Source organism: Paroedura picta, chromosome 5 (assembly GCF_049243985.1).
Source record: "Paroedura picta isolate Pp20150507F chromosome 5, Ppicta_v3.0, whole genome shotgun sequence".
NCBI classification, from domain to species: Eukaryota; Metazoa; Chordata; class Lepidosauria; order Squamata; family Gekkonidae; genus Paroedura; species Paroedura picta.
In genome coordinates this window covers 52,826,123-52,852,805 of record NC_135373.1, presented here as the reverse complement: position 1 = coordinate 52,852,805, position 26,683 = coordinate 52,826,123, and the positions used below count along the sequence as shown (strand labels likewise).

Below are 26,683 nucleotides of genomic sequence, written 5' to 3'. Positions count from 1 at the left end.
GCTGCAAGCCTTGACCACACACACAAACACATAACCTGCAAAAAGGACTTTCCACCCATCCAAAAAGCTCTTCTGCATTCGCACAGTGAAAAATGGCCTAGTCATTCTACTTTATCTGGAAAGCAAATTTGACACTGCCCTTAAGCAGTTATCAATAAGCACAGTTTCTATAATTGTAGCTGAGACTTTATGAATCTTTTGACTCCCTTTTAAACTGCATATGCTTAACTGTGCATTTAAAACTCCACTCCATGCACACTTCGAACATGCTATCTCTGCAGCCACAAAGATAAGAAATCTTCTCATTGATGACAGAAAGGACCGTGCCCACTCTGGCTTGGATTATAGCGAGAAGCAACTGGAATTGTCAATCCTTTATTAAAATAAAACCCACAGATACCAGTTCTTAAACAAACACCTTTAAATGATATCAATTTCTCCTTAGTGGACTCAGCAGCCTGGGAAATTTTATATCACTTCATATTACAATACATTCATTGTACAGATGCCTGTTTAGCTTTTCGCTTCTCGTCTCAAATGTATCATGTTTTCCATTTTTCGAGAACAGGGAAACTTACATGTTCTACTGTCACCAACTCTTGTGGCTTCAGTAAAAAGGTAGGAAAGACAATAGCAAAAATGGTAACGGACTATTCAATCCAATTTCAAAAACATTCTTCAGAGAGGACAGCTTTTTATGGATTAATACATCCCAAAATGTCAAGTGCAAATGGCTGTGTGGCCTACACCAAAAAAATTGACAGGGATGAGAAGATATCCTGTTTCCGGACCAGCAGGATCATACTAAAGGCTCTCACCTCATGTATGTTCCAAATTGTACTTTGGTTTCCCTTCTTACTGTTGTAAAAGAAGCTCAAAATACAAAGGCTCGTCAGAGAACTGACATATTCCCAGGCTCTTGCATAAAGGAAAGGTTTCTTCAGCCAGAGGGAAAACACTTCTGCTATCAGAATGGATCTATGGGATCTAACCAAATGTCAGAAACCTACAAGTCAGATGTGTACTTTACTCCCATCATTAAGGGCAATGTATGTAAGCAACCTCTGCCATAGTCCTAGTTAGTACAGTGCCTCAAAATCTGCACCTCCAGGCTTTTAAAAGTCATGTAGTTCAAGCCCCGAAAAGCAGACTATAGTATCTTTCTGACCTGCCTAAAGGTCAGCGGAAGAAAACAGCTCCAGAAATGGGAGTGCCTCTGGACATGAGCCTGTCACACATGTCCACTGTGGCCTAGAAGTTCATCAAAGCCCAGGCAAAACTGTTTTCTTGTCTTCCCCCCTCAGTCCGCTCTGAGGTGCCTCACAACTCAGGTGGTCTTCTTGCCCAGCCAGGGATAAGAATCCATCACAACGCATTGTACTCCACACATTTGGACGGGTCTGTCGAGAAGTGTTTCTGGCAAATAGTCATCAGCCTCTTCAAGCCCTACAGAAATAACACAAAAGAGGGTCATAATGGTAATACAGAAGACACAACCGAGATAAGGGAGAGAGTTCTGAGACAAAGACACAAAAGCAACTTTGGAGGAAATTTCTAGTTAGAATGCTGGAGGAAAGCATTTCACATAAATGAAGTGAACTGGACAAAGCTGGTTCCACTTTTAGTGATTGCTGTTCACGCTAACAAACGTTGACCTCTTAAGGTCTCTCTCGAGATCAAGGCAGGTCTTTAAAACCTTCAGCCTAGCCTTGTCATACTTCTCACCTGGATGTACTTCCTCTGAGTCTCGTCATTCAGCACATGGGCCACATGCTTTGAGAAAATCTTTTCTCGGCCAGTTCGGGCATGGATGCCCACCATAGTGACACCTATGGGCCAGGGAGCATTGCCTATAGCCATCTGAAGGTAAGCATCATTGGCCTGCAGAAAGAAGCAAACTGGTCAGCAGGGCACATGGCCAGCAGAAATACACAAGACATCAAAAGCTCTCATCTTCAACTCTGAGGCCCAGAGCCCAAAGGATCCTGCCAAGGCTTGCTAGCTAAGGGCCTGAAAGTTCATTAACATTTTCATCTACCCATCTACAGCTGCAAATGCTTAATAATTTTGTTTGTTAAAATCTATCTGCACTCTTTCAAGCCCTATGAGGAAAGGCTGAGGGACTTGGGAACGTTCAGCCTGGAGAAGAGGAGACTGAGGAGACATGATTGCTCTTCTTTAAGTATTTCAAAGGTTGTCATTTGGAAGAGAGCAGGGAACAGTCCTGTTGACAGCATAGGACAGGACCCACAGTAATAATTTAAACTACATATGTTGTAGCTAGATATCAGTGGGGGGGGGAATCACATTCATAGTTCAGCAGTGGAGTTGGCTGCCTGAGGAGGTGGTGAGCTCCTCCTCACTGGCACTCTTTAAGCAGCAACTGGACAGATGCTTATCCTGGATGCTTTAGGCTGATCCTGTATTGAGCAGGGGCCTCTATGGCCCCTTCCAACTCTGTGATTCTATGTAAAAGAACAGAACCAACATGATTAAGAAACCTGGATGGGGCCTCTAAGGGGCTGAGCTGCAGGGCCAGGAGCCTCACTTCTCATGACTGCGAAAGAGACAAATAAGTTCGAGATTCAAATCAAGCCTGAATTCTCCCTAGAAGCTAAAATGGCCAAACTGAGGCTATCATGCTTTTGGTCACATTATGAGAAGACAACAGTAACTGGAAAAGAGAACAGTACTAGGGAAAGTAGAAGCCAGCAGGAAAAAAGGAAGACCCAACATCAGATGGATAGACTCAATCAAGGAAGCCACAGCCCTCATTCTGCAAGACCTGAGCATGGCTATCAATGACAGGGCACCTTGGAGGTCATTATTGGGTTGCCGCCATAAGCTGGAAATGACTTGGTGGCACTTAACAGACACGAACACACAATGGTGTAAATTTCCCTGTGCCCTCAAGAACAGACAGCTCATACATGCTTGAACACATAATTCCTTGCTCATCTCTTAACTCTCTGAAGAGTTAAACTGGTAAAACTTGACACCCCCTAATGCATGTAAACTGCAGGGCACAAACACAGATTGCAGTACCTTCACGTACTCTCTTTGTAGCATGAACTTAATAATATCCGTTATGGATTCTTTGATGTCTGCAGGAAGAGTCTAAATAGAAAGGAGAAAAAATAGATCAAGTAGGGAAAAGGTGAGCAAAGGCATATTCTGTGTGTCCCAAGTCAATGCATCTAACACCTGTGAAACACTACTGCATTACATTAAAACTGGAGAACAGTTGAAACTTACAGAGGAGTCAGGAATTACCTCACCTTAAAGGAGCGCTTCTGCTTCTGTGTAAGATTACCAACTGGCCCGGAGAAAAATGCTCTGTCACTTTAATAGAGACAATGTCTGGAAACAAACACCCAATTACTTTCATGCCATGGAGGCAAATCACCTCGTAAATAACATCCCCATAAACCCCCATTAAAGGTTCAGGACTATTTTTCTCCAGACAGTTGGCAACCCTAGGAGTCTGCTTGTCATTGACATGTTCCACTCGGGGAGACACAGAGCTGTAAATTACTCAGAGATGCAATAGCCAAGTTCTTCTAAAATCACGAATGGCCCAGTCATACTTGATGCAGGGATGCAGCAGAATTACTCTGGAATGGATCCTCAAAAAGAGTTCTGCACTGGTTACCCTTTTTCGAAGTTTCCTGAAAAGCGGTCTCAGGTAGGATTCAGTCTGCTTCTGAGTGGCGCTGTTCAGCTTTCCCTGCACCCCGCGTTTCACGTAATCTTCTCTGGCATTGAGTTCCTTTGCCCAGACTCCCAGAAGGAACTGCAGAAAATGAACGTGTTAAGTCCAAACTGCCCTACAGCAGCTAAACACAGACTCCCACTGTCATGATCACCAATAAACAATGTGCACAAGCCCAAGAGGGGACATTTACAGGAAAGAAATTGTAGGCAGTCTAACCCTTTTCCCACTGACCACTTTCCCCGTGCGACTTACCCCTTTAGCTGACCAGGAAAAACACAAGTTACACTACAAGCTAAGAAACTGGGAACGGCTATATGGGGGGAGGGGAGGTTAATGTCTATCTGTCTCTCTCTGTCCGTCTCTCTCTCTCTGTCTCTCTGTCCCTCCCTCTCCCTCTCCCGCCCTCCCCTTCCCCCTTATGTGCATATATCCCAGGCTGCAAGCTGAGAAAAAGGCATCTGTTGGGGGCTAGCTATCTCCAGAGTTTTCATTTGTTAAGGAAAATTCCTCATGACTCTACGGGCTCTTGAATGCCCACTTCTTTGGAACAGTTGGTCTTGCCCTCTTGCTTCAATCTTTCCCAGCAATTCTGATTGCTCACCTCACCTTAAACCAAAGCAAGCATTCTAAAATTAACATTGATGCATGCAGAAAGTTTGTAATGCTAGTAACCAATTATTTATCGCCCTATCTTTGGAAATTCAGGGCAGATTACAGTAAGATTTTCAAAGTATAGAATAAAATTCAAATTAACTAGTATTAAACTTAACAATTAAACATTAAAACCAGTCTTAAATATATGCCCTGTTTTGGTTGCAGCTTAAATATTCTGATGGGTTCTGATTTTTACCTTCAAGAATTTGGTTATGATATCCATGTCTTTATGATCATCACCTTGCCCTAAAGATCTCCCCAAAGCCTGGAAAAGAAGATAAAAAATACTTACTATTTATTGACATTTTCAGCAATTTCCCTGCCTCAAAATTACAAAATAGAAAGACTTATGGAATTATACCAATTTCTCCCCGTCTCCCTCATTTGGGCTTGCTGCAGAACCCAGTTTTTCTTTGGAAAGTTTTAATATGGGACACTGTTTGCCTGATACTACCTCCAGTTCTTCAATGGTGGTGTTCTCTTCATGGACCTTGAGATCGTTCTGAGTGTCATCTTCTCCTGGCTCCTGGCCCCCAACAAGCTCGTTGAGATACTGCTGGTCAATCTTATCCAAAGCAGCCTTCAGGTCATTTCTCAAGCCCTACAGAGAAGAGCAGAGCCGACAGTTCTAAGGAGGATGACTGAGAAGGCTTGGAGGGTGAGGTGCTTTCCATCAGGCTTCTGGAAAATGCATACAACAGCCAGCCTTCCTGTTCTTTAAGAGGCTGAAGGGGTAGGAGGCAGCATGCACACTCTTCACGTAACAGGGCAGCCAAATTCCTCCCTCCTGACCATTTTAAGTATATGGGGATGGTTTCTCTCTGGAGACTGCATGTTTGTGAGCCTTAAGGCAGTAATATGCCTATACCATGAACCACTTCTACGCTGGATGTGCCGTTTAGTCAGTAATGCTAATGACTGAAGGACAGGAACAGACAGGCAAACCGGGGGTGGAAGCACAGGCTGAATCCCACCACCCAGGCACAGGGACATGTATGGGAGGACCAGAGAGAGACATGCTATCCCAGCAGCCTTCGGAACTGGAAAAGGAGAAGGGCTGGTTTTTGTACCCCGCTTTTCACTACCCAAAGGAGTCCCAAAGTGGCTCACAATCACCTTCCCTTCTTCACCCCACGACAGACACCCTGTGAGGCAGGTGAGGCTGACAGAGCTCTGACAGAACTGTGACTGGCCCAAGGTCACCCAGCTTGGCTGCATGTGAAGGAGGAGTGAGGAATCAAGCCCAGCTCTCCAGATTAGAAGCCAGCACTCTTAATCACCACACCAAGCTGGCTTGAAGGGAAGAGAAGGTGCTTTCTGAGCCTTTCTTACGAATGCATAATTTTATACCCTAAGCAAGCTTACAAACTGTTTTTTTGCAAGCTAACTGGCACAATGCTTTTGCATCACTACTAAGCAATATGTATATACTTTTCCTCTGGCACTTGGTCATAGCTCCTTCAATGCTCCTCTTGCTACATGGGACTTACCTTGTTCACTTCTGGTGCCAGAATTTCAATCTTTCGTAATCGCTGGAAGGCATCGTAATCCGTTTCTCCAAACAGTCTGACAGGCTCACCCCTTTCTCTCAACCGCCTAATGACCTAAAAAACAGCCAGAACATCTCCTTTAGGCAAACCTGGAGAAAAATAAGACAAATAAGGCCACCCTTTTGCTTTAGTCTAAAACAGCCCACAGTAAGTAGCAAAACAGAAGTCCCTGGTTATAAAATGCCTGGGTCACTGCAATTCCACTCCTCATCCTGTGAAAGTACACAGAATCTGCAGTAGATTTGCCCAACTGTGCCCAATGATAACAAAGACCTGCCATTTACACAAAGCTCAATGAACAAGCAACTTATACCTCACCAGTTACATCCTTAACACTGAACAAGTCATGTTCTGTGCTTAAAAACTAGGGGCTGATACAGATGGAAACCCAAGTTCCCACCCCTTGAGAATGCATACCCCCCTCCTACATTCATCACAGCTGAAGAATACATGAGCTCCAAAAGGAAGACTAAGAGTGAGTCTCTGTTAGGCCCATTATGCACGGCCGCCGAAACGGCGATTTCGGGTCACATGGAAAACGCGGAGGGGGAAGACGCGACGCATACCGGTTATGTACGGGGCGGGGCGCGATGGCGGCAAAACCCAGAGTAACCGATTATGCACGCGGCGATCTGGGCGCCGCTTCTGGTTGCGCCCCGGTCACCCGGAAGCTGCGCTTTCTTCCGCGTTTCACTGACGCGGCTTTTTCGGCGGCATGCACCGAAGCTGTGGCCGGTTGCAGCCGGCTCCATGCGTTATCGGTGATTTTAGTAGCCGCCATTCCACCCCGAATGTGCGCTAAAACCCCCGTGCATAATGGGTCTTAGCCATGATTTAAAAGCCACAGCCTAATTATAATTCACCTTGGCCAAAGTTTAAGCTATACCTTACCTTCTAAAGGTAGAAATTGGAGAACAAGGCTTTATCACGGTTTCCCCCAGGTTCCCATGAGTCATAATTTGAGGGGGGGGGGGGAGATGCATGTTAGATGCTGTCAAAACATGTGTGCTATCCTTCACCTCCCATCAAGAAGTCCTCTTGCCCAGCTTAAGAAATCATATATCCTGGGGCCATCAAGAAAGGACACATCACATCTCCTTCGGTGGATATTCCATTCCAGTGTGGTTCCTCCAAACATCACATTCATTCCAAAAGAAGAAAAGCTCCTAATCTCTCAACTGCAATACAGGCAGGGGCAGCATTCACCAGAGATAATTCAAGGTTCAATTGGAAAGAAGACGAAGGGACTGGTTGAGAATGTACCCAAAGATGAAATTAATCCAAGGAAAGAACATTCAGCTACGGTCCATGTTTCCTGATTTTCACAATCAGGCAGCAACTGTGCTATTTAACTAACTGCATTCTAGAGAAGACAAATGCTCTATAGATCTTTGTCAGTCACAGAAGGCCCCATATATGGTAACACTAGATAGATGTTCTTACCTCCTGCCTTGAGAGAGTCATCGGCAACTTCTCCTCTGCCAGCTCTAACTCCAGCACTGGATTGGGTGATGCCATTTGCTTTTCCTCTTCCTCTTCTTTCTGTTGCACCTAGGAAGCATAACCTCTAGTTGTAAAGCTGTTTTTTTTTAATACACAGGAACATGAACAGCTCTTTCAGGCATCCTTTGAGAAAATACAACACAGAAATTGTTTGACTTCAATTTGCAACACCTTCACAAGATGCACTGCCTTCTAAAGAAATTGTCTACATCACTACTGCAGAAACAAAAGTACAGAAAAGCTAGAAGTACAGATACTCACAAGGTATGTTTCATATGTTGGTCTGAAGTAGCACAATAAAATCAGAGTCCAGGAGCACCTTTAAGACCAACAAAGATTTAGTCAGGGCGTGAGCTTTCGAGTGCAAGCATTCTTCCTCAGACTATGATCTTCTTCCACTACAGGGAATAAGATCATAGTCTGACAAAGGGTGCTTGCACTCGAAAGCTCACACCCTGAATAAATCTTTGTTGGTCTTAAAGGTGCTACCGGACTCTGATTTTAAACTATGTTTGTTCGTGCCTTCAACTTTTCCTACAATTATGTGTTTCCCCCCCTATGACTCTCGGCTTCTCATAGTGTGACCAAAGTTCGATAGCTTCAGTCTGTTAATTTCGCTTTTAAGGAGAATTCAAGATTGATTTGATCTAGAACCAACTTATTTATCCCTTGGCAGTTTGTAGTATTTGTAAAGCTCTTACCCAATACCACATTTCAATTGAATCAACATTCTTCCTGTTAGCTTTCTTTATTGTCCAGTTGCCATAATCATACTTAGCAATGAAGAATACTATGGCATGAATTAACTTCACTTTGGTCACCAGCAACACACACTTATGCTTAAGAATATTTTCTAGCTCACGGCTTTCCTACCCAGTCTCAATCTTCTTCTGAGTTCTTGGCTGCTGTCTTCCTTTTGGTTGATGAGGGAGCCAAGAAATATAAAAACTTGAACCATTCCCATTTCTTGATCATCAACCTTTGTGTAACTCCACAGTAGTCATTGATGTTGTCTTCTTAATGTTCAGCCGTAATCCTGCTTTAGTACTTTCTGCTTTAACCTTCATCAATAGTCACTTCTTCACTACTTTCTGCCAGAAAAGTGGTGTACTATGTATTAACTCAAATGGCTAATGTTCCTTCCACCAGCTTTCACCATCTTTACCATGTTAATCTAAAGCTCATCCAGTTTCCCGTAATATGTTGTACATATAAACTGGACAGGGAGATAAAATGCATTCTTGTCTGACACCTTTGCTACTTGGAAACCATTCTGTTTTTCTATACTGTCCTAGCTTGGGATGGCCACAAACCAAACAATACCCAACTGAACCCAAATGACCCAGAAGCCATGAAACTAGCTGGGTTCAGGCCAGTCTGTTTTGGTTCCTCTTCTTGGAAGTGAGAAGCTAGCGGCCATTTCAGCCTCACAGAAGGATGCAAGCACCTGCACACTGTAAAGCAGAAGGATGGCTGCCAACCATTTAAAACCTGTTTTGCTCCCCCCACCTCCAAAGAGCAAGAAGCAAAATAGAGGTTTTAAATGTCAAGAACTCCAAACCCAACCAGACAAAAGGTTCAGGAAATGTTCGGAGGGAGCCACCTCCTCCAAACTTGGGTTCGAAGGGACAGGAACCAGCCAAATTTGTGACGAATTTAAGGTCATGACCCAGTTCATGCCCATCCCTAGTCCTAACAGTAGCCTCTTGTCCACAGTACAGGTTGCTCACCAATGCTATCAGAAGTTGTGGCACACTCACTTCTATTAAAACCAACCACACAGAAAAAAGCTTTGTTGTAATCTGAAATGCAAGCTGGCTTTATTCCGAAATAAAATCTTCCATGCTCTATTAACCATCATAAATTTGCATTACGATGTCTAGTGCCTCTTCTGAATCCAGCCCAATCATTTGGCATTCCTCCTTCCATATAGGATAGCAGTGGTAGTTGTAAGATTTTGAACATCACTTTGATCATGTGAAAAATTAATGTGATGGTACAGTCTTTGACATCTTCTTCTTTTGGAAATGGAATGTAAACTAAGCATTTCTGGCCTCTGGGCCATTATTTTGTTTTCCATATTTGCTGACATATTATATTATTGTTAAGATTTTGGAGCTCCAATTCTGTGGCAGTAGCAGTACTGATATCCATCTACTCCACTATCAGGCTATTTCCATTTCTATTCCATTAAAGATGATTAGCAAATGTAATAAAACATGCCATATCCATTAAAATATTTTGCCAGGATACTCTCCATCTAGACTGAGACTCATTCAAAAAGAAAAGACAACCCCCACCCACATATGGTACATATGATTTTTCACCTAGTCTTGGTAACTAAACTAATTACACAATTCCTACTTAGCCCTCCATAAATTATGTGACATAAATTCTCTATAGAATATAAATATTAAACTAGAATCAAGATTGCCATAGCTGATATATATCTGTCAACTAGAAAAAGAATAGTTGGTTTTTATATCCCACTTTTCTCTACCCAGAGTGTCAAAGCAGCTTACAATCCCTTCCCTTCCTCTCCCCACAACTGGCACCTGTGAGGTACATGGGGCTGACAGAGCCCTGATATTACCGCTCTGTGTGAACAGCACTATCAGGACCGTGACTAGCCCAAGGTCATGCAGCCAGCTGCACGCAGAGGAACAGGAACTCAAATCTGGCTCGCCAAATTAAAAGCCACTACTCTAAACTGCTATACCAAGCTAGCTAAAATGCGAATATCCATTGTCCATTCCTCTATTTTGTTGCAATCCTTCTTTGTGAAATTTATTTGTTGGGTCCACTTCAGTTATTGAAAATGTATCTCTACTTTCAATTAGCAGGACAACAGCTTTTCTCCACAATAAAGATAGGCAATGAGCACAGAATTTCAGCCATCTATATAAAACTCTATGTCCAGACAAATCCTCTGGGGAAATGCGCTCCGTGTATACATGTTCAGGATGATTCCAGTCAACAATTATTTATACAACCCAAAAGCCTCACATTCATTACCCAAAACAATATTCCAAATCACGTATAAATCTTTAAATGTAGTTATCTCTGAAAGAAATATTGGTGAGATCACCCCGAAGGAAAAAAAAGAATTAGGCCATTGAATAAGCTAGACTCAGTGACAAGCAGTGAGCAAAAAAATAGTTTTGCTTCTTCAAAGCTTCCTCTTTATAAGCAGCTCAAGCAGTCTAAGCAAAGCAAAAGCACCTGCATCACCTAACATAGACTTCTGTCTTTTAAATATGTTAAGACTGTTTAAGAGCAGAAATCTGGGCTGCTCTTTAACAGGATTTAAGCAGGCAGAATGTTTCTTAGTTGCATATATTTGGAGGAGATTCTTTGGTAAATCTGTTCCATCCACAGCCCTATCTTTTGATTCTGACTTTTCTCCAAGCAGAACACTAAGGATTAAACTGCAACTAGATTTTACAGCCACATTGGTTAAACAAGAGTTGCCCTCCTACTGGGTATTACTGCTACAAAAAGCTAGCTGCCCTGGCCAAGGAACCCTTTTGCATTTTAAGTATTTGGACATCTATCCCAATTAATCCTCTGTGCTTTTTGTCCATTCATCCATCCTGAAAGAAATTAGGAACTTTTCAACCATGGCACACTATATCAGTAAAGCTGCAGCTCCCACCCACACTGTCCAAGTTCTAGTGCCCCCCCCCACACACACACACCCTTTGTCAATAAACCGTGATTGTATAAAAGCAGAAATCTAGGCAAATATTCCAAAAAATACAATATTCTGCAGAAAGTAGATTATTCCATTTTAACTCTCTACCAGTGTCTCCTGTTTTTTTTTTCATCCTCCTCTACAGAGGCCAAGGCTTTCAGAAACAGGAAATGCCTCAGAGGGACTGAATGCCAAAAGGTACTTTGGGTAACTTGACTCCATCCATGACACGGAATAATGCATCGGCACTGAGCTGAATTTAGTGTGCCTAATGGAGACGCAGACCCACCTTCACAAAGGCCAGGTAGCCAGAAGCAAGCATCGGCAGCTCTGCCAAGAAGCAGGGTGAGATGGCTCACTTTAGAAACGTATTTTGTGTTCTGCTTAAGAAAAGCAAATTATTTAATGCTTATTACTATAATCTCACTGCCATTTCCTTTACCAATTTGAATATTTGCATCACAGGCCGAAAAGTCTTGGCCTATTTCTTGATGTGAGGTGGGTGGGCCACAAAACATCTTCCAGAAAATCTTTGTCGGTTCTAGCATTTTAGGTGCACTATCCAAACTGACCAAGGGAGCTTTCACTCTGAAAGCTTAGACCCCAGAAGTCCTGCTGATCTCTACGGTGCTACTGGACCTTAATCTAGTTGTCCAAATGAGTGTGCTCCCCCCAAAAAGAAAATCTGGATTTGCTGCAAGACTCCAATCTAAAAAGGGACTGAATTTAGTCAGCTCACATCGAAACTGTTTGTCTGATGGGAGGAGGAGGAGCTGCCTTCAAATGATTAATTCATTACATTTTCCCAACTGGGGGGGGGGGGGGCTATAGGCTATGTTTCATTGTCTTTAGAGAACTAGATTAAGAAAGGCAGGTAAGAACAGTCAATATGCAAATTTGCTCGCCTTTTAAGCAGCACTAGATTAAAAAACAAAAAAAACAGGCCAGCGGGCCAAAGTTTGGCAGTTTCTGCTAGTTTTCGAAGGTGGTTTAGTTATGTCAGATCCATAGTACATGCCTGGTGGAGCGCAACATTTAAAAAAGCACGGACAGCTTTATTCTCAAGCAGCCTCATGCCCTCCACAGAAGAAGCCAGACTATAAACACAAATCCAAAAATCCATGCATGCCTCTTTCTGCATTGCAAAGTGGGTTGCAAAATCATACCTCTCCTGGTGGCTTCTTGTTTACAGGCTAAAGTGCAACAGTGACAGATTGGACAAAGAGTTATTAGCAAGATCTTTATCATCTATGGTCAAGCAGATAAAACAAACCAAACATGCATGCCAATATGAGTATTTGCTGTATTACCTTGTAGCCACATCTTTCAAAATATGCCTCTTCTTCCTTCTTGGCTAGTTCACTGCGTTTAAAGTATTTTTTGTTGCCCTGAAAGACAGAGCATCAGTTAATCCAGTAAGAACTCATTGAACAGATTTCTTCTTTCAGTACTGTTAAGCAGACCCTGGTGTACATTCACATTCGAATATGAGGTACTTCAATATGAACATTACTAAACTTATGGTAAATCAAAACGTTTTCAACTAAGACCGTACAGTATGAAGGTTTATACCCAGAGTAAAACTTTGTTGGTCTTCAAGGTGCCACTAGACTCCAACATTGTTCTGCTGCTTCACACCAACACAGCTATGCACCTGGATCTAAGTTAGCTTTCTAGTGCCAGATAATATTTAGTGTCAGATAATAAAGCTTTTATTGCACTGTGAATCTAATTTAGTTCCTTTGTTGAAATCATCAAACAACAGTAATAATCAAACAACACACATGCTAACTCAGCTGCTGTCAGTCAAGGGCAGGTTGAACAGTCAAAAGTCAAAGGAAAGAGAAGACAGAAATCAGGTATGAAGGGCCAGGCAGGACACATGATGAGAAAGGAGATTTGAGGGACGTCAGCAGAACAACAGTCTTATTCAGCCAGTGGATACTCACAGTGAATACAACCAGTGGATACTCACACACACACTCCACATATACATAAAATACCAACACAGAATGAGAAACAGTGTGTGCAAACAGAACCACTCTTTGTGCAGTGGTCTGCCTTGGTCATCAGCCCTCATCTGGCTGAAAAACAGAAGACTAGTTTAGGGGCACCCGCATTCTCAAAAGATAATGCACTCTACCAGCCAAGACAACAATGTGGCAGTGAGACTGGGGCTATTCACTTAAATGAACACAGCAACCTGCTGCTGCAACACTACAACACTACACTACAAAGCCAGACACTGAAAAGTGTTGGCATCAAGTCTAGTTTCGACAGATAATTCTTTTCCAGGGGCAGGCTGATAAAAACATAACCTTAACAAAATTTAGTTAGACTTAATAATATCTACCTGCCTGAACAGAACAGGAATTACTTCCATATCAACAGTTTTCTTAAAATGAAAGAGGGCTGGCTCTTTTTTTCCTTCAGAAACCATCCCTCAATCCAACATTAGATCCAACTGACTTAGGCAACTATGGGGCACTTCCATCTTCCTTACAGCTCAGTGAGAAAAGGGGGACTTAGAAAAATATTAACGTAATTCCCCTCACAAACAGTCTCCGGGTCTCATCACATCTCTCCCCCCGCACCAACCATTTCCTACTGGTCTCATTAGGATAGCCAGCTCTGGGTTGAGAAATCCCTGGAGCCTGCGGGCAGACAGACCCGGAAGTGGGCGGGGTTAGAGTCGGAGTCCACCCCCCAAAGCAGCCATTTCCTCCAGGGGGACTGATGTCTGTCGCCTGGAGATGAGCTGCAACTCGGGGGGATCCCCACGTCCCCCGGCCTCATTCTGCCGCCCTCAGTTTTGTGAGGATGGTCTCCCCGCCCCATTCTCTCGGGTCCTCTCCCCGTCCTTTCCCCTCCCCAACTTCCTCGCGGGCTCTGCGCGCTGCCTTCCCTCCCTTACCGCCACCAGCTCCTTCTCCTCCATCAGCTTTCGCTTCCGCTCGATCTCGGCCTTGAGGATGTCCATTTCCTTGCCGACGCCAACCCAGCCAGCCCCCCTCGGCCGTGCTACAAGAGCGAAGCCCGCCCCCACGCCACAAAACAACCCGACGTCACTTCCGCACAGCCGCAGCCGACAAGGAAGCAAGCGTAGAGCGATTTCCGGTGCGGTCCCGCCACAGAGACTCCTATCGGCGGCTGCCGGGCCATGACAGCCTGAGCCGGAGGGGGGGCGGGGCCGCCTCTCGGGGAAAGGGCGTCTTCGCGGGACCTCCCCGCAACTGTCGAGATTGGCCGGATGCGCCGCAAGAAGATTCAACGCTAATGACGCATAAAGGGCTACGCTTGCTCGCGCCTCCGGCTGAGAAATTGTACCCGCCCGAACTCTCTTCTGGAAAACGCCTGTGCTCCTCGTTTCAGTCAGATTGCTGGATTTTGTTTTGGTTTCTTTACATTGCTCCTTTGCAAGGAACTCTGGTGGTTCTCTGAAGGTTATCAGGGCGCATCATCAGTCAGCATCAAATCGGTATACCAGACAAGCATCCCTGGAAAACCTGTCTTGGGTTGCCAGTTGTCTCTTTATGCATTTATTCATATTTATTTCGAAAGATATAGAAAAGAAAAAGAAAAATTGTTTATAGTTATAGGCTACAGCTATAATATAGAATAAAAACACAATATAGGGCTTCTATTTAATAATACATCTCCTGTAATTTTACATAATCTAAAAGTTACATTCAAAGAAACTGTGAACCCCATAGTTAACATATGCAATATGAAGATCTTTTTTTATTTTCAGTTTAGGTTCTATTATTCCATATATAATCTAATATTGGCCTCCATTTTAATCTAATTTCCAGTGTTGATTCATTGTGTATCAAATACGCAAGTTTTGCCATTGCCTTTACTTTTAGCCCACCTTTCTCATTGAGGCCCAAGGTGGATAACAGGGTACAAAACAGCACATCAGACAGCACAAGGCAATCGATAAACAAAGACAGCCAGTATCCTTTATGAACTGCTAGTGTGCCCTAGACTAGACTGTTTAAGTCATGATCTCCCAACTTTACCTATTCCACAGGATTGTTGTGAGAATAAAATGAAACATCATGCATATTGTCCCAAACAGTGTGCTGGGAACGACTGAATACAACTCAAATAAAACTCTTACTAAAATAAAAGGTTTCTCTTAAGCATTGGCTGCATAGCTTTTCTTTGGTCAAAATGCTTGATGTAAGCACATTTCCCCTTTGATTGTCCCACTAATATCTATGAAGAACAATTTAAAAAGCATACAATTAACAACAAGGAGGATAGATTGAGAGGTAACTGAGCATTGTGCATGCTGTATTAGTAGCAGAGTTCAGAAAAGGCTGGAAGCAAATGGAAGCAGAAATTCAGTCTTTATTCCCATGCACATTAGTTCGGAGTGATACACATTTAATTTTGTATGCATAAAATTGCACAATATCTTGTTCTCTTTACTGACTTTCCGTCAGTTATGCATGTCAAAGAGACACTTTTCAGACAGCAAATTCACACAGGCAATAACAACCAAACTATGCCAGAATAACACAGAGGTTTACATGGTAATATAACCCTGGGAAGAGAGTGATGATATTAACAACATTTTATTGGGGAAAATGGTATAATCTTGCAGCTAGGTGCATCTGGATTCCAAGCACAATTGGCTATTTCATTATAAGAATATGAAAAAAAAACTATTTTGTTATTGCTTACTCCTCTTCATAGGAGGGCGGGCAGCATGGCAAAGCCTAGTCTTGCCAGATCTCAAGAGCTAAGCTGGGCCAATGCTGCAGAGGAAGACGATGGCAATGGCTGTGACTTAATGGGACTTATGTATATATGTAATCTTCCTCTGAGCTGCTCAGGGGTTATCCTGCTTTCCACTTTACAACAATACTGAGAGAAATGAGTGATACTGACTGGGGAAAGGTAAGAGAATGAACTTCAGTGGGATTTTGAACCCAGGGCTCTCTGATTCAGTCCTAACCAATACTTCACATGGAACTGATGTCATTTGTCTTCCCATACTTTTAATGGCAGCACATAAATGCATTCTACAACCTGGAGGATTTCAGACAGCACATTTTTTTCCCTTTGAACTGACAGAAATGTGTATGACGTAACAGTGAAAATTGGAAAGAACTGATTGGACTGTCTGGATGGGCTGATGGGAAGGATCAGGGCAGATAGAAGGAACTGGAATGTAAAAAGGATTAACTACCAAGGTGCACTTTACTTTTGGTGTTTAACTTCCTGTTGATTTTGGTGTACAAGTTTACTTACAGATAAAGAGGAAAGCCTCAAAAGGGAATCAAAAAGCACTTGGATGCAACGACAAGCATGTGGAAAATTGTCTCTGGCTGTTAACTGCCATGAAGACCACAGGCCAACCATAGGGCCCCTACAACCATACCATCTCTGATTTGATTTTTGTTTATCTCATTTGTACCTCTCCTCAATCCTCCCTGGGAATCCAGATCATCTTATATCATTCCTCTTCTCCATTTTACCTCTCAACAATCCTATAAGTCATATTAGGTTAGGAGAAAGTGACTGGACAAGGTCACCCTTGGAATCTTGATCTAGATCAAGATGGTGCAGGGGGGGGGACATCTATGTTGGGTTCTACCACATTACCACACAAGTACTGTTAGTAACAGCATCATGAAAGGATACAAGTGAAGGTCTGAATGTGTTACCTTCTCCTCTGCAGCCATTTTTAAGTCAGACTTTTGACACCATTTGCCACACATTAGTATGACGACACTTCTCAGGTTGGCATTTGGGGGCATTGCTTTGCAGTGGTTTTGCTCCTTTTGAGCACAGGTTCCAAAAATTGTCTCCCATGATTTTAAAAATCAGTATGAAGCAAACATGCAATATCACCCAAAGCTATGGGGTTGGTGTCACTAATACACCAATAACATACTTTTCATCTTCTCTGTGACATCATCCATAAAAACATGTCTTAGTTCTGTAACTGACCGAATGAAGGTGAATAAACTTAAGATCAATCCAAACAAAATGAAAGTGAAGACAGTGGTGGGATTAAATGAATATACTAAATGGGAAAAGCCTTCTTAGAAGGTTCACAAAGTCAGATCCACAATGGGGTGCTTTTGGATCCATAATTCCTTCAAAATTTTCAGGGGTCAAAAGTGTCCCAGAGTTCTTTTTATCAACTTTGGCTGGTATACCAACTATACCTTCTGACAGAGCCAGTTTGGTGTAGTGGTTAGGAACGCGGACTTCTAGTCTGGCATGCCAGGTTCGATTCTGCGCTCCCCGACATGCAACCAGCTGGGTGACCTTGGGCTTGCCATGGCACTGATAAAACTGTTCTGACCAATATCAGGGCTCTCTCAGCCTCACCCACCCCACAGGGTGTCTGTTGTGGGGAGAGGAATGGGAAGGCGACCGTAAACCGCTTTGAGCCTCCTTCGGGTAGGGGAAAGCGGCATATAAGAACCAACTCTTCTTCTTCTTCTGAAAACAGAGACAAAGCTACCAGATTATAGCATTTTAATACACTTTCCTTGAGACTGCCTAGAAAGATAGCAGAAACAGTGGATTCTACAGGGCCAATTCCAGGGTTGCTTAGGCCCTGAGCAATAAGTATAACTGGGGCCTCTTTCTGTTCTGGTTTGGTCCCTTTCTCTTTTAGCAATCTGCCTTCCATTTGGACTTCCCCATTTGGCTCTGCTTTTTCTTCTTCAACCACTCCTTTTTCCATTTCACTTTGCTTACTCTGGTAAAGAAAACCATAACAAATCCTTCTTGGTTATTTTTATTACTTTGTACAACATCAGAGAAAATAAAATATGGTTTCCATCATTTTATTTGGTGCGTTATTGCCATTTAGTGTGGAGAGCCAGCTTGGTGTAGTGGTTAGGAGTAATGGCTTCTACTCTGGCGAGCCAGGTTTAATTCCCCGCTCTTCCACATGCAGCCAGCTGGGTGACCTTGAGCTTGCCACAGCCCTGATAGAGCAGTTCTCACAGAGCAATCCTGTCACAGCTCTCTCAGCCTCACCTACCTCACAGGTTAACTTTTGTGGGGAGAGGAAAGAGAAGGCAATGGGAAGTCACTTTGAGACAACTTCTGATAGAGAAAGGCAACATCCAAGAACCAACTCTTCTTCCTCTTCCTCTTTTGAAATTAATATAATTTGTGTAAAAGTACTAAAATATTCTTCTAGAAGAAACTCACTCTCAAGGTTTCTCCACTCTCATCACTGAATGAGGCCAATTCACATCCACCAAGAATGCTTAAGCAACGGAATAATCCCAACACACTGAGGATATTCATTTGGAACCATTAGGCAGTATTAAGTGCCTGATGATAAAAAGTGATAAGATTATCACTTAATACTGGATCAAAGGAACCATAACTTAGCTAATACAATAAAATAAATCTTATCTTAAATACTCAGAAATAAATCACTTAGTTTTTTTAAATCAAGTTACATCTTTGATACAATTAATTTAATCCCCCAACAAATAGCACAATCCAAATATTTAATTGTTGGTTTCATATGCTGCATGTACTGTTTTTAAAATGGATTTGTATTATTTAACTGTCTTGAGCAGGGGTAGTCAAACTGCGGCCCTCCAGATGTCCATGGACTACAATTCCCAGGAGCCCCCTGCCAGCGTTCGCTGGCAGGGGGCTCCTGGGAATTGTGGTCCATGGACATCTGGAGGGCCGCAGTTTGACTACCCCTGGTCTTGAGGGCCATAACTGGGTACAAAGATATATTTTTTTGCTTGTGTGTACCCATGATGATCAAAATGTGTACCATGATAAAGCACGTTTAATGCACTGGCTAGTTTGGCAACTGCAGCAAAACTGATTTGACAGCCTTTACTCCAAGACAGAGATTTCAGGGTCAATTTTTGCAAATTCTCTAGGGGTTTGGGATGTGATAACTATGTATGAATGTGTGTGTGTATGTATGTATGTATGGGTGTGTGTGTGTGTGTATACCCATATTTGCCAGCGTATAAGACGACTGGACATATAAGACGACCCCCCAACATTTCCCCTCAAAATATAGAGCTTGTTACATTACATTACAGTACTATGGGCCACTATGGGCAGCTATATCTATCCCAACTGAAGTGCACCTGGCGTATAGGATGACCCCCCCACTTGGAGGCATGTTTTTCTGGGGGGGGGAAGTAGTCTTATACGCCAGCAAATACTGTATGTACCAGCACATGTTAGGGGTGGTGGACAAGGTACAAAGAATGGAATTTTTTTCCAGAACATTGGCATGTGTTCCTTTAGCACCATTATCACAGTATTAGTCCCAAATATCAGACACCAATAATACATAAGTTTTGTCATCCTGCTAATGCCCACTTATTTGCTGTTAGCAAGAAATCAGAGTGTGTGTCGTTTTGTTGTTGTTGTTGTTGTTGTTGTTGTTAGGAGTGAAGTCATGTCCGACCTATCGCGACCCCATGGATAATGATCCTCCAGGCCTTCCCGTCCTCTACCATTCCCTGGAGTCCATTTAAGTTTGCACCTACTGCTTCAGTGACTCCATCCAGCCACCTCATTCTCTGTCGTCCCCTTCTTCTGCCCTCGATCGCTCCCAGCATTAGGATCTTCTCCAGGGAGTCCTTCCTTCTCATCAGGTGGCCAAAGTATTTGAGTTTCATCTTCAGGATCTGGCCTTCTAAGGAGCAGACAGGGCTAATCTCCTCTAGGACTGACCAGTTTGTTCGCCTTACAGTCCAAGGGACTTGCAGAAGTCTTCTCCAGCACCAGAGTTCAAAAGCCTCAATTCTTTGACGCTCGGCCTTCCTTATGGTCCAACTTTCGCAGCCATACATTGCAACTGGGAATACCATAGCCTTGATTAAATGCACTTTTGTTGGCAGGATGATGTCTCTGCTTTTTAGGATGCTGTCTAGATTTGCCATAGCTTTCCTCCCCAGGAGCAAGCGTCTTCTAATTTCTTTGCTGCAGTCCCCATCTGCAGTGATCTTGGAGCCCAGGAAAATAAAATCTGTCACTATCTCCATTTCTTCCCCATCTATTTGCCAGGAATTGAGAGGGCTGGATGCCATGATCTTTGTTTTCTTGATGTTGAGTTTCAAGCCAACTTTTGCACTCTCCTCCTTCACCCGCATCAACAGGCTCTTTAGTTCCTCTTCACTTTCTGCCATTAGAGTGGTATCATCTGCATATCTGAGGTTGTTGATATTTCTCCCTGGCTTGTAGGATTTTGAGCATAACTTTGCTAGCATGAGAAATGAGTGCAATGAGTGCAATGGTGCAGTAGTTAGGGGAACTTAATTGTCCCTTGGCCATTGGTCCATCAAGGTCACCTTTGGCTAAGACTGGCAAGAGGCTAGAGTCCATGGACAGGGGGCGGGAGCTGCAGGGGCAGGGCCAATCAGGGTGCAGCCACCCTGATTGGCCCTATTCCAACTTGGTCAGCTGGACATGTTCCACATCCCAGGCTGTTTCACAAATATATAGAGGGACCATGGATGGATAAGGATAGGTCTAAATGAAACAACTGAGCTGTATTTTCAAAACAGGAATGTCAAGCAATCCAAGATATAGGTTTGTTACATTACTGTATGTAAGTGCCTATGAATCAAAACTCAGCTCAAAGAGTCAATGATTGCATCCAAGTAGGAGCAGATCACTCCCAACTTAAGTTGAATAACATTTACACAAACTTCTAAACAAAGCTTTTTTCTGTAGTGAACTAGTCATTTTAGGTCCCTATTAAGTCAAAGCCTGTGTGAAATCGACATATAAATTCTAACTCAGCAGTTGGAATCTCATTTTGCAACTCTATTTTTTGCTTAAATGTGACAACTTTTAAGTTTGTTACCATTTACAAGTACTTGGAAATGCTTCATTTTGTCTGATACCTAATTTGTATCTTTTTTCCCTTTTTTGCATAGAAACAGCTTCATTTAGCCTTATCATTTTTTATTGTTTTCTTGGTTCTTCCCTTACATATTATATTTTGAGATGGGTTTCATATTACTACAGTATTTGCTGGCGTATAAGACTACTTTTCCCCCCTGAAAAACATGCCTCCAAGTGGGGGGGGGGGGTCGTCCTATATGCCAGGTGCACTTCAGTTGGGATAGATATAGCTGCCCATAGTGGCCCATAGTATGGTAATGTTATGTAACAAGCTCTATATTTTGAGTGGAAATGTTGGGGGGTCGTCTTATATGCCCAGTCATCTTATACGCCGGCAAATACGGGTAATTTTTATTTTTAAGTTTATTTCAATTTTCGTGCATTGCTTTGAAAACTGGAAAACAGTATTTAAATTAATACATTGAGCTACATGCCTTCACTGTGTGTTTTCATTTGATTTCCCTGTCTTGTGTATTCACATGCACAGCAATTACCCATGACACAAACAGCATGAAACTGATTTAGCACAATCTTAACTTCACTTTCCTGGGACATGAGAATGATTTCAGCTGGAATTCTTTAGGATGGCACTGTGCCATCCTAAACAGGTGTACCCGGAAGCATACTAGTGTGTTCTTCGGACTGCACTGCTTGTTAGGTAGTCAGCTTGCCCAATTTATTATTCAGCTTGTGTCCATTCAGGCCACCCAAGAGTTTGCAGGTTTGCAGTGGCTACCCAGCAGCTGAAGGAGGAATCCATAGGGAGAAATGTAATGAAATGCAGAGATGTGTAGACAGTTAAGCATCTGGTCCCCTATACCTACTATACTAGACAACTTCGGGTTATCAGTAAATAATGGTTGACTCTGATGTGTTTGTACTCTTTATCTTTAATATCCTATTGCACTGACACAGTACTCAGTAACCATTTTCTAACTGTTGTAATATTTGCCCTGCCATTTTGTGAGGACCTTGTATTTAAAAATGATTTTAAAAATTCACTGTACATGCACATGGGGAGGGGAGGGGGAGAGGAGATCTGGTCACTTCTGTCCTGACAGGGTTTTGTAATAACACAAAACCCTGTAGAATGAAATTATCCAGAGAAATAAAATAAACCGGAATCTTGTGACACCTTTGAAACTAACGCTTAAAAAAAATTAACCTAAGCAAAAGAGATCCCTCTTTCGATTATCTGAAGGGGCAGAGAACTAAAACTAACTCCTGTCTCCCAGCCATTAATGTCACAAACGAAAATGTTCTACAGAGCCCCTGCGTGTGTGCCTATGTCCACGTTCTTCCCACGCAGTCCATTCACACATGCATAGTAACGCGAATAGCGTTTCTTTAGTCTCTTCGGACATTTACAACTACAAGCGGATCTGCTGGAAGCGCGACAGCGGCCACTGTATTAAGAAAGGCTCGTCCACTTCCACACACTCGTGTCGGCGCGTCAACGCAGACGTGCGCGGAGAGCTGCGAGTTTGGCTTTTCGGTTTTTAACTTAACAGCGACACTCGGGTCTGTCGCGATCCTCACTGTCTCTCCCCGCCCGGGGAACACAATAAGCCGGCCAAACTACGAGCACGGATCTTCCAGCGCTCGCCTGAGTTGCCGCCTCACGTCCCCACTTCGGGGCGGAGGAGCAGCAAGCGCGTGCGAGGCGCTGAGGGGAACCCGGGGCCGCCGCCGCCGCCGCCTCCGCCTCCTGCTCTCCTCCTCCTCCTCAGCCGGCTGGGTCCGTCGGTGGCAGCAGCCGGGAAGTCGGATCCAAGAGGTGGGAGGGCCCAAAATGGCGCTGCTCCCTTCAGCCTCCTTGCAGTGGCCAAGATCCTGAGACGCCCCCTTCGCACACCAGGCAGGCAGGCGGGCGGGCGGGAAGGAGCTCGCGCGGCGTGCGGCCGTCGCCTCCCCTCGGCGCCACCATGAGCCTGAGTCCTCCTCCCCGCTCCTCCTCCTCCTCCTCTGCCGCCGCCTCCCCCTTGGGGCCCTTCGCCGCCACAGCGTCCTCGGTGTGGCGTGGGGCTCCCAGCCGGCCTCGGGGTGGCGGCCTGCGGGCCAGGCTCGCTGAGCCGCCAAAGGACGCGCTGTGAAGCGAGCAGAAGCCTCCTTTCCCTCCCTCTTTCCTGCCTCGCTTCTCCCCCCCCCCCCCAGCAGGTGGCACCGAGAGGTCCCAGGCGGCGTTTCGCCCGCCCGCCCGCCAGCCATTACTCGGCCGGCTCGCCCGTCGCCTCTCCTCGCCTGCCCGAGACGCGCCGGCGTCGACTCCCTCTCAGTCCCCGGGCCGGCAAAGGGCTTCCCTCCTCGACGAGGGAGCCCCTCTTTCGACAAAGTTTGGGGCTGAGACGGGCAGAGGAAAAGTCGGCGGCCAAACTTGTCCCAGCCCCGCCGTCTCCTCGCTCTTTCTGGCGCTCGCGGAGCTGAAGCCCGGCCGCCCAAGGTGGGTCGGGGCTGATCCAGGAGACGGACCTTGGTCTGCCTCCCTGCTTGTCGTCGTCGTCGTCGCCAGCCAGCCAGCCAGCCCTCCTGGGCTCATCCCAGCCCTGCCTTTCTTCCTCCTTCCTCTCGCACTATGGAGTTTACTGAAAGGAAGAGGAGCAGGAAATCCCAAAGCTTTAAGCTGATCAATCAAGGTAAGAAGGCAGAAAAGAGGAAGGGTGTGAAATTTGTCTGGCTTTTCTGGTGTGTGTTTGTGTATAGCATTAGATACAGATCGATAGATCAAGAGGAAAGAAAAGGAACAAGGTGCTAAGGAAATGTGCCTGCTTTTAATTTCTTCGTCCTTTAAATATAATCCTATTAACAATTTGGGGTCCAGTCTTAATAAACTAGACACTCACAGCTGCACACCTCACAGTCAGATTTATCCTAGGATTGGGAAAGGGATATTTTCATTTTCAGTGTCATTTGGTTATGAAAGTGTAATTGGGAAATTTTTAGCAAAACGTTGATACTTGAGGAAGGATGAACTGGCTTTTTACAAATTATTTTTAAAGTGATGATGATTGTAATTCGTGTAGCGGCACTGTTTTCGGTCCCGTCCCCCCCATTGATATACGTATTTAAATGAAAGGCTTCATAGAGATTGCCTTAAGCATGCATACATATACAACACAGCTAATGAATAGTACTTGAACAAGGGGAAAATGTGAGCTTTTAACTTGTTCTTAAGGTCTGAGCCAGCTTCTTAGAAGAAGAATGTAGATGTTTAAGCAGAATAATCGCACTTAAACATTTTTAAAGGCATCCACCTTGCTATCCTCTGTAGTATATATAGTTTCTTGGTGTTGTATAACAGGTGTTCCAGTTGGGAGAATCTTACGCTGTTTTAATTTGGCATTAAAACATGGCTGGAAAAGAGCTTGTGTTGATCACAATATCTCCATGAATTAGATGTGTGGCCTTCATGGTAACAGCAAGACATATAATTTTGAGTATAATCGCATACATGTCTTCGTTTGTTGGTTTGCCATCCGATATATTTGGGCATTCAGTTTAACAGGACAGGAAAAACTGATATGAGACTTCTCCACCCAAAAGGATAGTATCTTCCTAGTGGTAAACAATACAAAATTTCAAAAAGTGTCTTCCTACTTTATGAACTTTATGGCAAACACAGTCCTGGAGTTAATTTTTTGTTAGAACAGGTGCCACTTTTAAGGCCCTGTTTCTAATGTGAATATTGTATTGTTGGACAGCATAAGCAAGGACCCACATTTGAAGTTGACAAACAGAATAAGACCTCAGCAATACAAAGTAAATGTAGATTGTTAGGTGCCGAGTGACAATGCTATATACAAGCATGGCATTTATCTTGTCTCTAATTCCTCTGCAAAGCATTTGTGGCAGTTATTTTCAACTAATCTGAGGACTCCTTTAGTTTTTCAAATTGGAGCTGATCACACAGAAAGCGTCTTTAAAAATGCATATTTTGAAAAGTATGCTGTTAATCTTTTGTGAAGGTGTTTGCTTTTATTGTGAGAATTTATTTCAAGTAGCACTGTGTGCTTTAAAAGGTGTCTCCCTAGTGATAAGCCTGTTCCTTTTGCTTCAGGCATAACAGCAGCATCACAGACCATTCGGTTGCTGTCATTGCACGGAGACAGATTTCACTGGCTTTCATATCTCTGGCAAAGATGAACATGCAAGGCGGTGCCCTGTTTGCAGTTACTTATAAATTACCCAGAATTTACTATTCAGCTTTCAACTTAGCCCTCTGCATGTAACTGAAGCCACAGTTCTTGCTAGCTATAGGACTGATTTGTTTTGACATGGGAGTTAGATAGCAAACCAATACCTGTTGACTATTTTGGGTGTTGTGCCCAATCTTGTAAATTGCCACACCAAAAATAACAATGCCCAGTGGCTTCACCACGCCACCCCTGGGTCAAAATGGTTGTATGTAGGCCATGGAATGTGAGGTGCCAGCCTATTGTTTGTATTGTCCGTTGGTCTTATCCCTCTAAATATTGTCTGTTGTATTATGTACAACATTGCATCTGGTGTACTAGAACCTCTGATTATTTTTTATCACAATTCAGATCCTCTTCAAAGGATGGAGGAAGCTGAAGTCTGTTAAAATTCTGAATCCTGAGAGGGTTAACCATTACCATCCAAAAACTGTCAAAAGGGTTTTCAGGGGTGGGGGGAGCTCAAGTTTATACTTTAGAGAGCAGGAGTTCCTCAGCTGGGAGAAGTGGAACAATCTTCCTCTGATGCTGTGTTATTCTGGCTGCCTGCCAACAGCTGTCAGGAAAGTAAGTGACTGATCATGGTGGGACTGGAATATAGGGGATGTAATGTTGCGTTAACACAGGGTTTCTTGACGGCCCTGTAAGGATTTCCTGAATGGGTGGGAGTCAGTTAATATATATATATATATATATATATTTAAATTTGTTAAACATTTATTAGGTGATGTCAACCTCCTCCCCCCGGAGTGGCCAATAATGGGCCTGGAGGGGGTGGGAAGGAGAGGGATCCTGGGTGGGCATGTACACAGCGATGCTTCACAGCCATATTCTCCATGAGCGTGCCACTTTGGGGGTTTCTTGAAGCCTGAAGTATGTTTCAGGGATTTCTCCATGGTAAAAAAAAGTTGAGAAAGGCTGAGTTAATGCAAGCCCTTTGAGGAACTAATTGTATATAGAGAGATCACATGCTACTCCTATGTTGTAGCTGATATAAAATGCAGAAAATTAGAAGCAGAAAGACATTGCTGTGGATTTGAAAATGGGTTAAGTAGATTGGCATGTCAAGTGGTTCTCTAGAGTTGCATTGCTTAGATGGGAATCCAACAAAGCCAATAGAATTTTGGTCTGACAGTGTGGTGTAGTAACATGGCAAGCATGCTGGAACAGGACCTGAGAGACCTTGGTTCAAATCCCGACTCCACCATGGAGATATCCTAGGTAATCTTGGACTAGGCACATATCCTAACCTCTACCCTACAGGGGTGTTGTGAGGATAAAATGAAGGAGAGGAGAGTTATATAAGCTGCTCTCATGCCTCATTAGGGAGTAAATCAGGGTATAAATTAAATATATAGATTAGCACTCATTTGTCAATCCATGCTTGTGGTGTCAACTGTATTTGCTTTAGTGGGAATAACACATCCGCTGAGACAAATATACGTCTGCTGCATCATCTAGTGTGGTGTTTGCTGCATTATATTCCTCTTAGGGGAGATGA

General features: G+C 43.7%; 2 protein-coding genes across 5 annotated transcripts in view; one reads left to right on the top strand and one right to left on the bottom strand.

Moving 5' to 3' along the window:
- Positions 1-359: 359 nt before the first annotated feature.
- On the bottom strand, positions 360-14,223 carry PRPF18 (pre-mRNA processing factor 18). 2 transcript variants are annotated; one of them, XM_077337983.1, is made up of 11 exons: positions 14,031-14,223; positions 12,427-12,504; positions 12,283-12,309; positions 7,363-7,470; positions 5,860-5,973; positions 4,824-4,970; positions 4,566-4,634; positions 3,653-3,793; positions 3,046-3,117; positions 1,726-1,881; positions 360-1,446 (listed from the first exon to the last, which is right to left on the bottom strand). In XM_077337983.1, the coding sequence occupies exons 1-11, from the start codon at positions 14,094-14,096 to the stop codon at positions 1,366-1,368; spliced, it is 1,059 nt and encodes a 352-aa protein (XP_077194098.1). In that variant the 5' UTR covers positions 14,097-14,223; the 3' UTR covers positions 360-1,365. The 2 variants fall into 2 exon arrangements, with proteins under 2 accessions (XP_077194098.1, XP_077194099.1); XM_077337984.1 differs by lacking the exon at positions 12,283-12,309 and having other exon boundaries at positions 14,031-14,212.
- Positions 14,224-22,473: 8,250 nt separating this feature from the next.
- Positions 22,474-26,683, top strand: part of BEND7 (BEN domain containing 7) — a 59,793-nt gene continuing 55,583 nt past the window's right edge. The window contains exon 1 of one of the 3 annotated variants that reach the window (XM_077337969.1): positions 22,474-23,625. In XM_077337969.1, coding sequence (XP_077194084.1) covers positions 23,565-23,625 — 61 coding nt within the window. In that variant the 5' untranslated portion in view covers positions 22,474-23,564. The remainder of the gene's footprint in view (positions 23,626-26,683) is intronic. The other 2 variants (XM_077337968.1, XM_077337970.1) reach the window with 2 other exon arrangements.

Excerpts from the sequence above, each read along its gene's own strand:
- PRPF18 (XM_077337983.1), bottom strand. The coding sequence starts at position 14,096 with ATGGACATCCTCAAGGCCGAGATCGAGCGGAAGCGAAAGCTGATGGAG. Across the intron at positions 7,471-12,282 it reads ACAAGAAGCCACCAGGAGAG|GTGCAACAGAAAGAAGAGGA; the intron begins GTATGATTTTGC and ends TATGCTTCCTAG. Across the intron at positions 3,118-3,652 it reads TCAGGAAACTTCGAAAAAGG|ACTCTTCCTGCAGACATCAA; the intron begins GTAACCAGTGCA and ends CTTTCTATTTAG.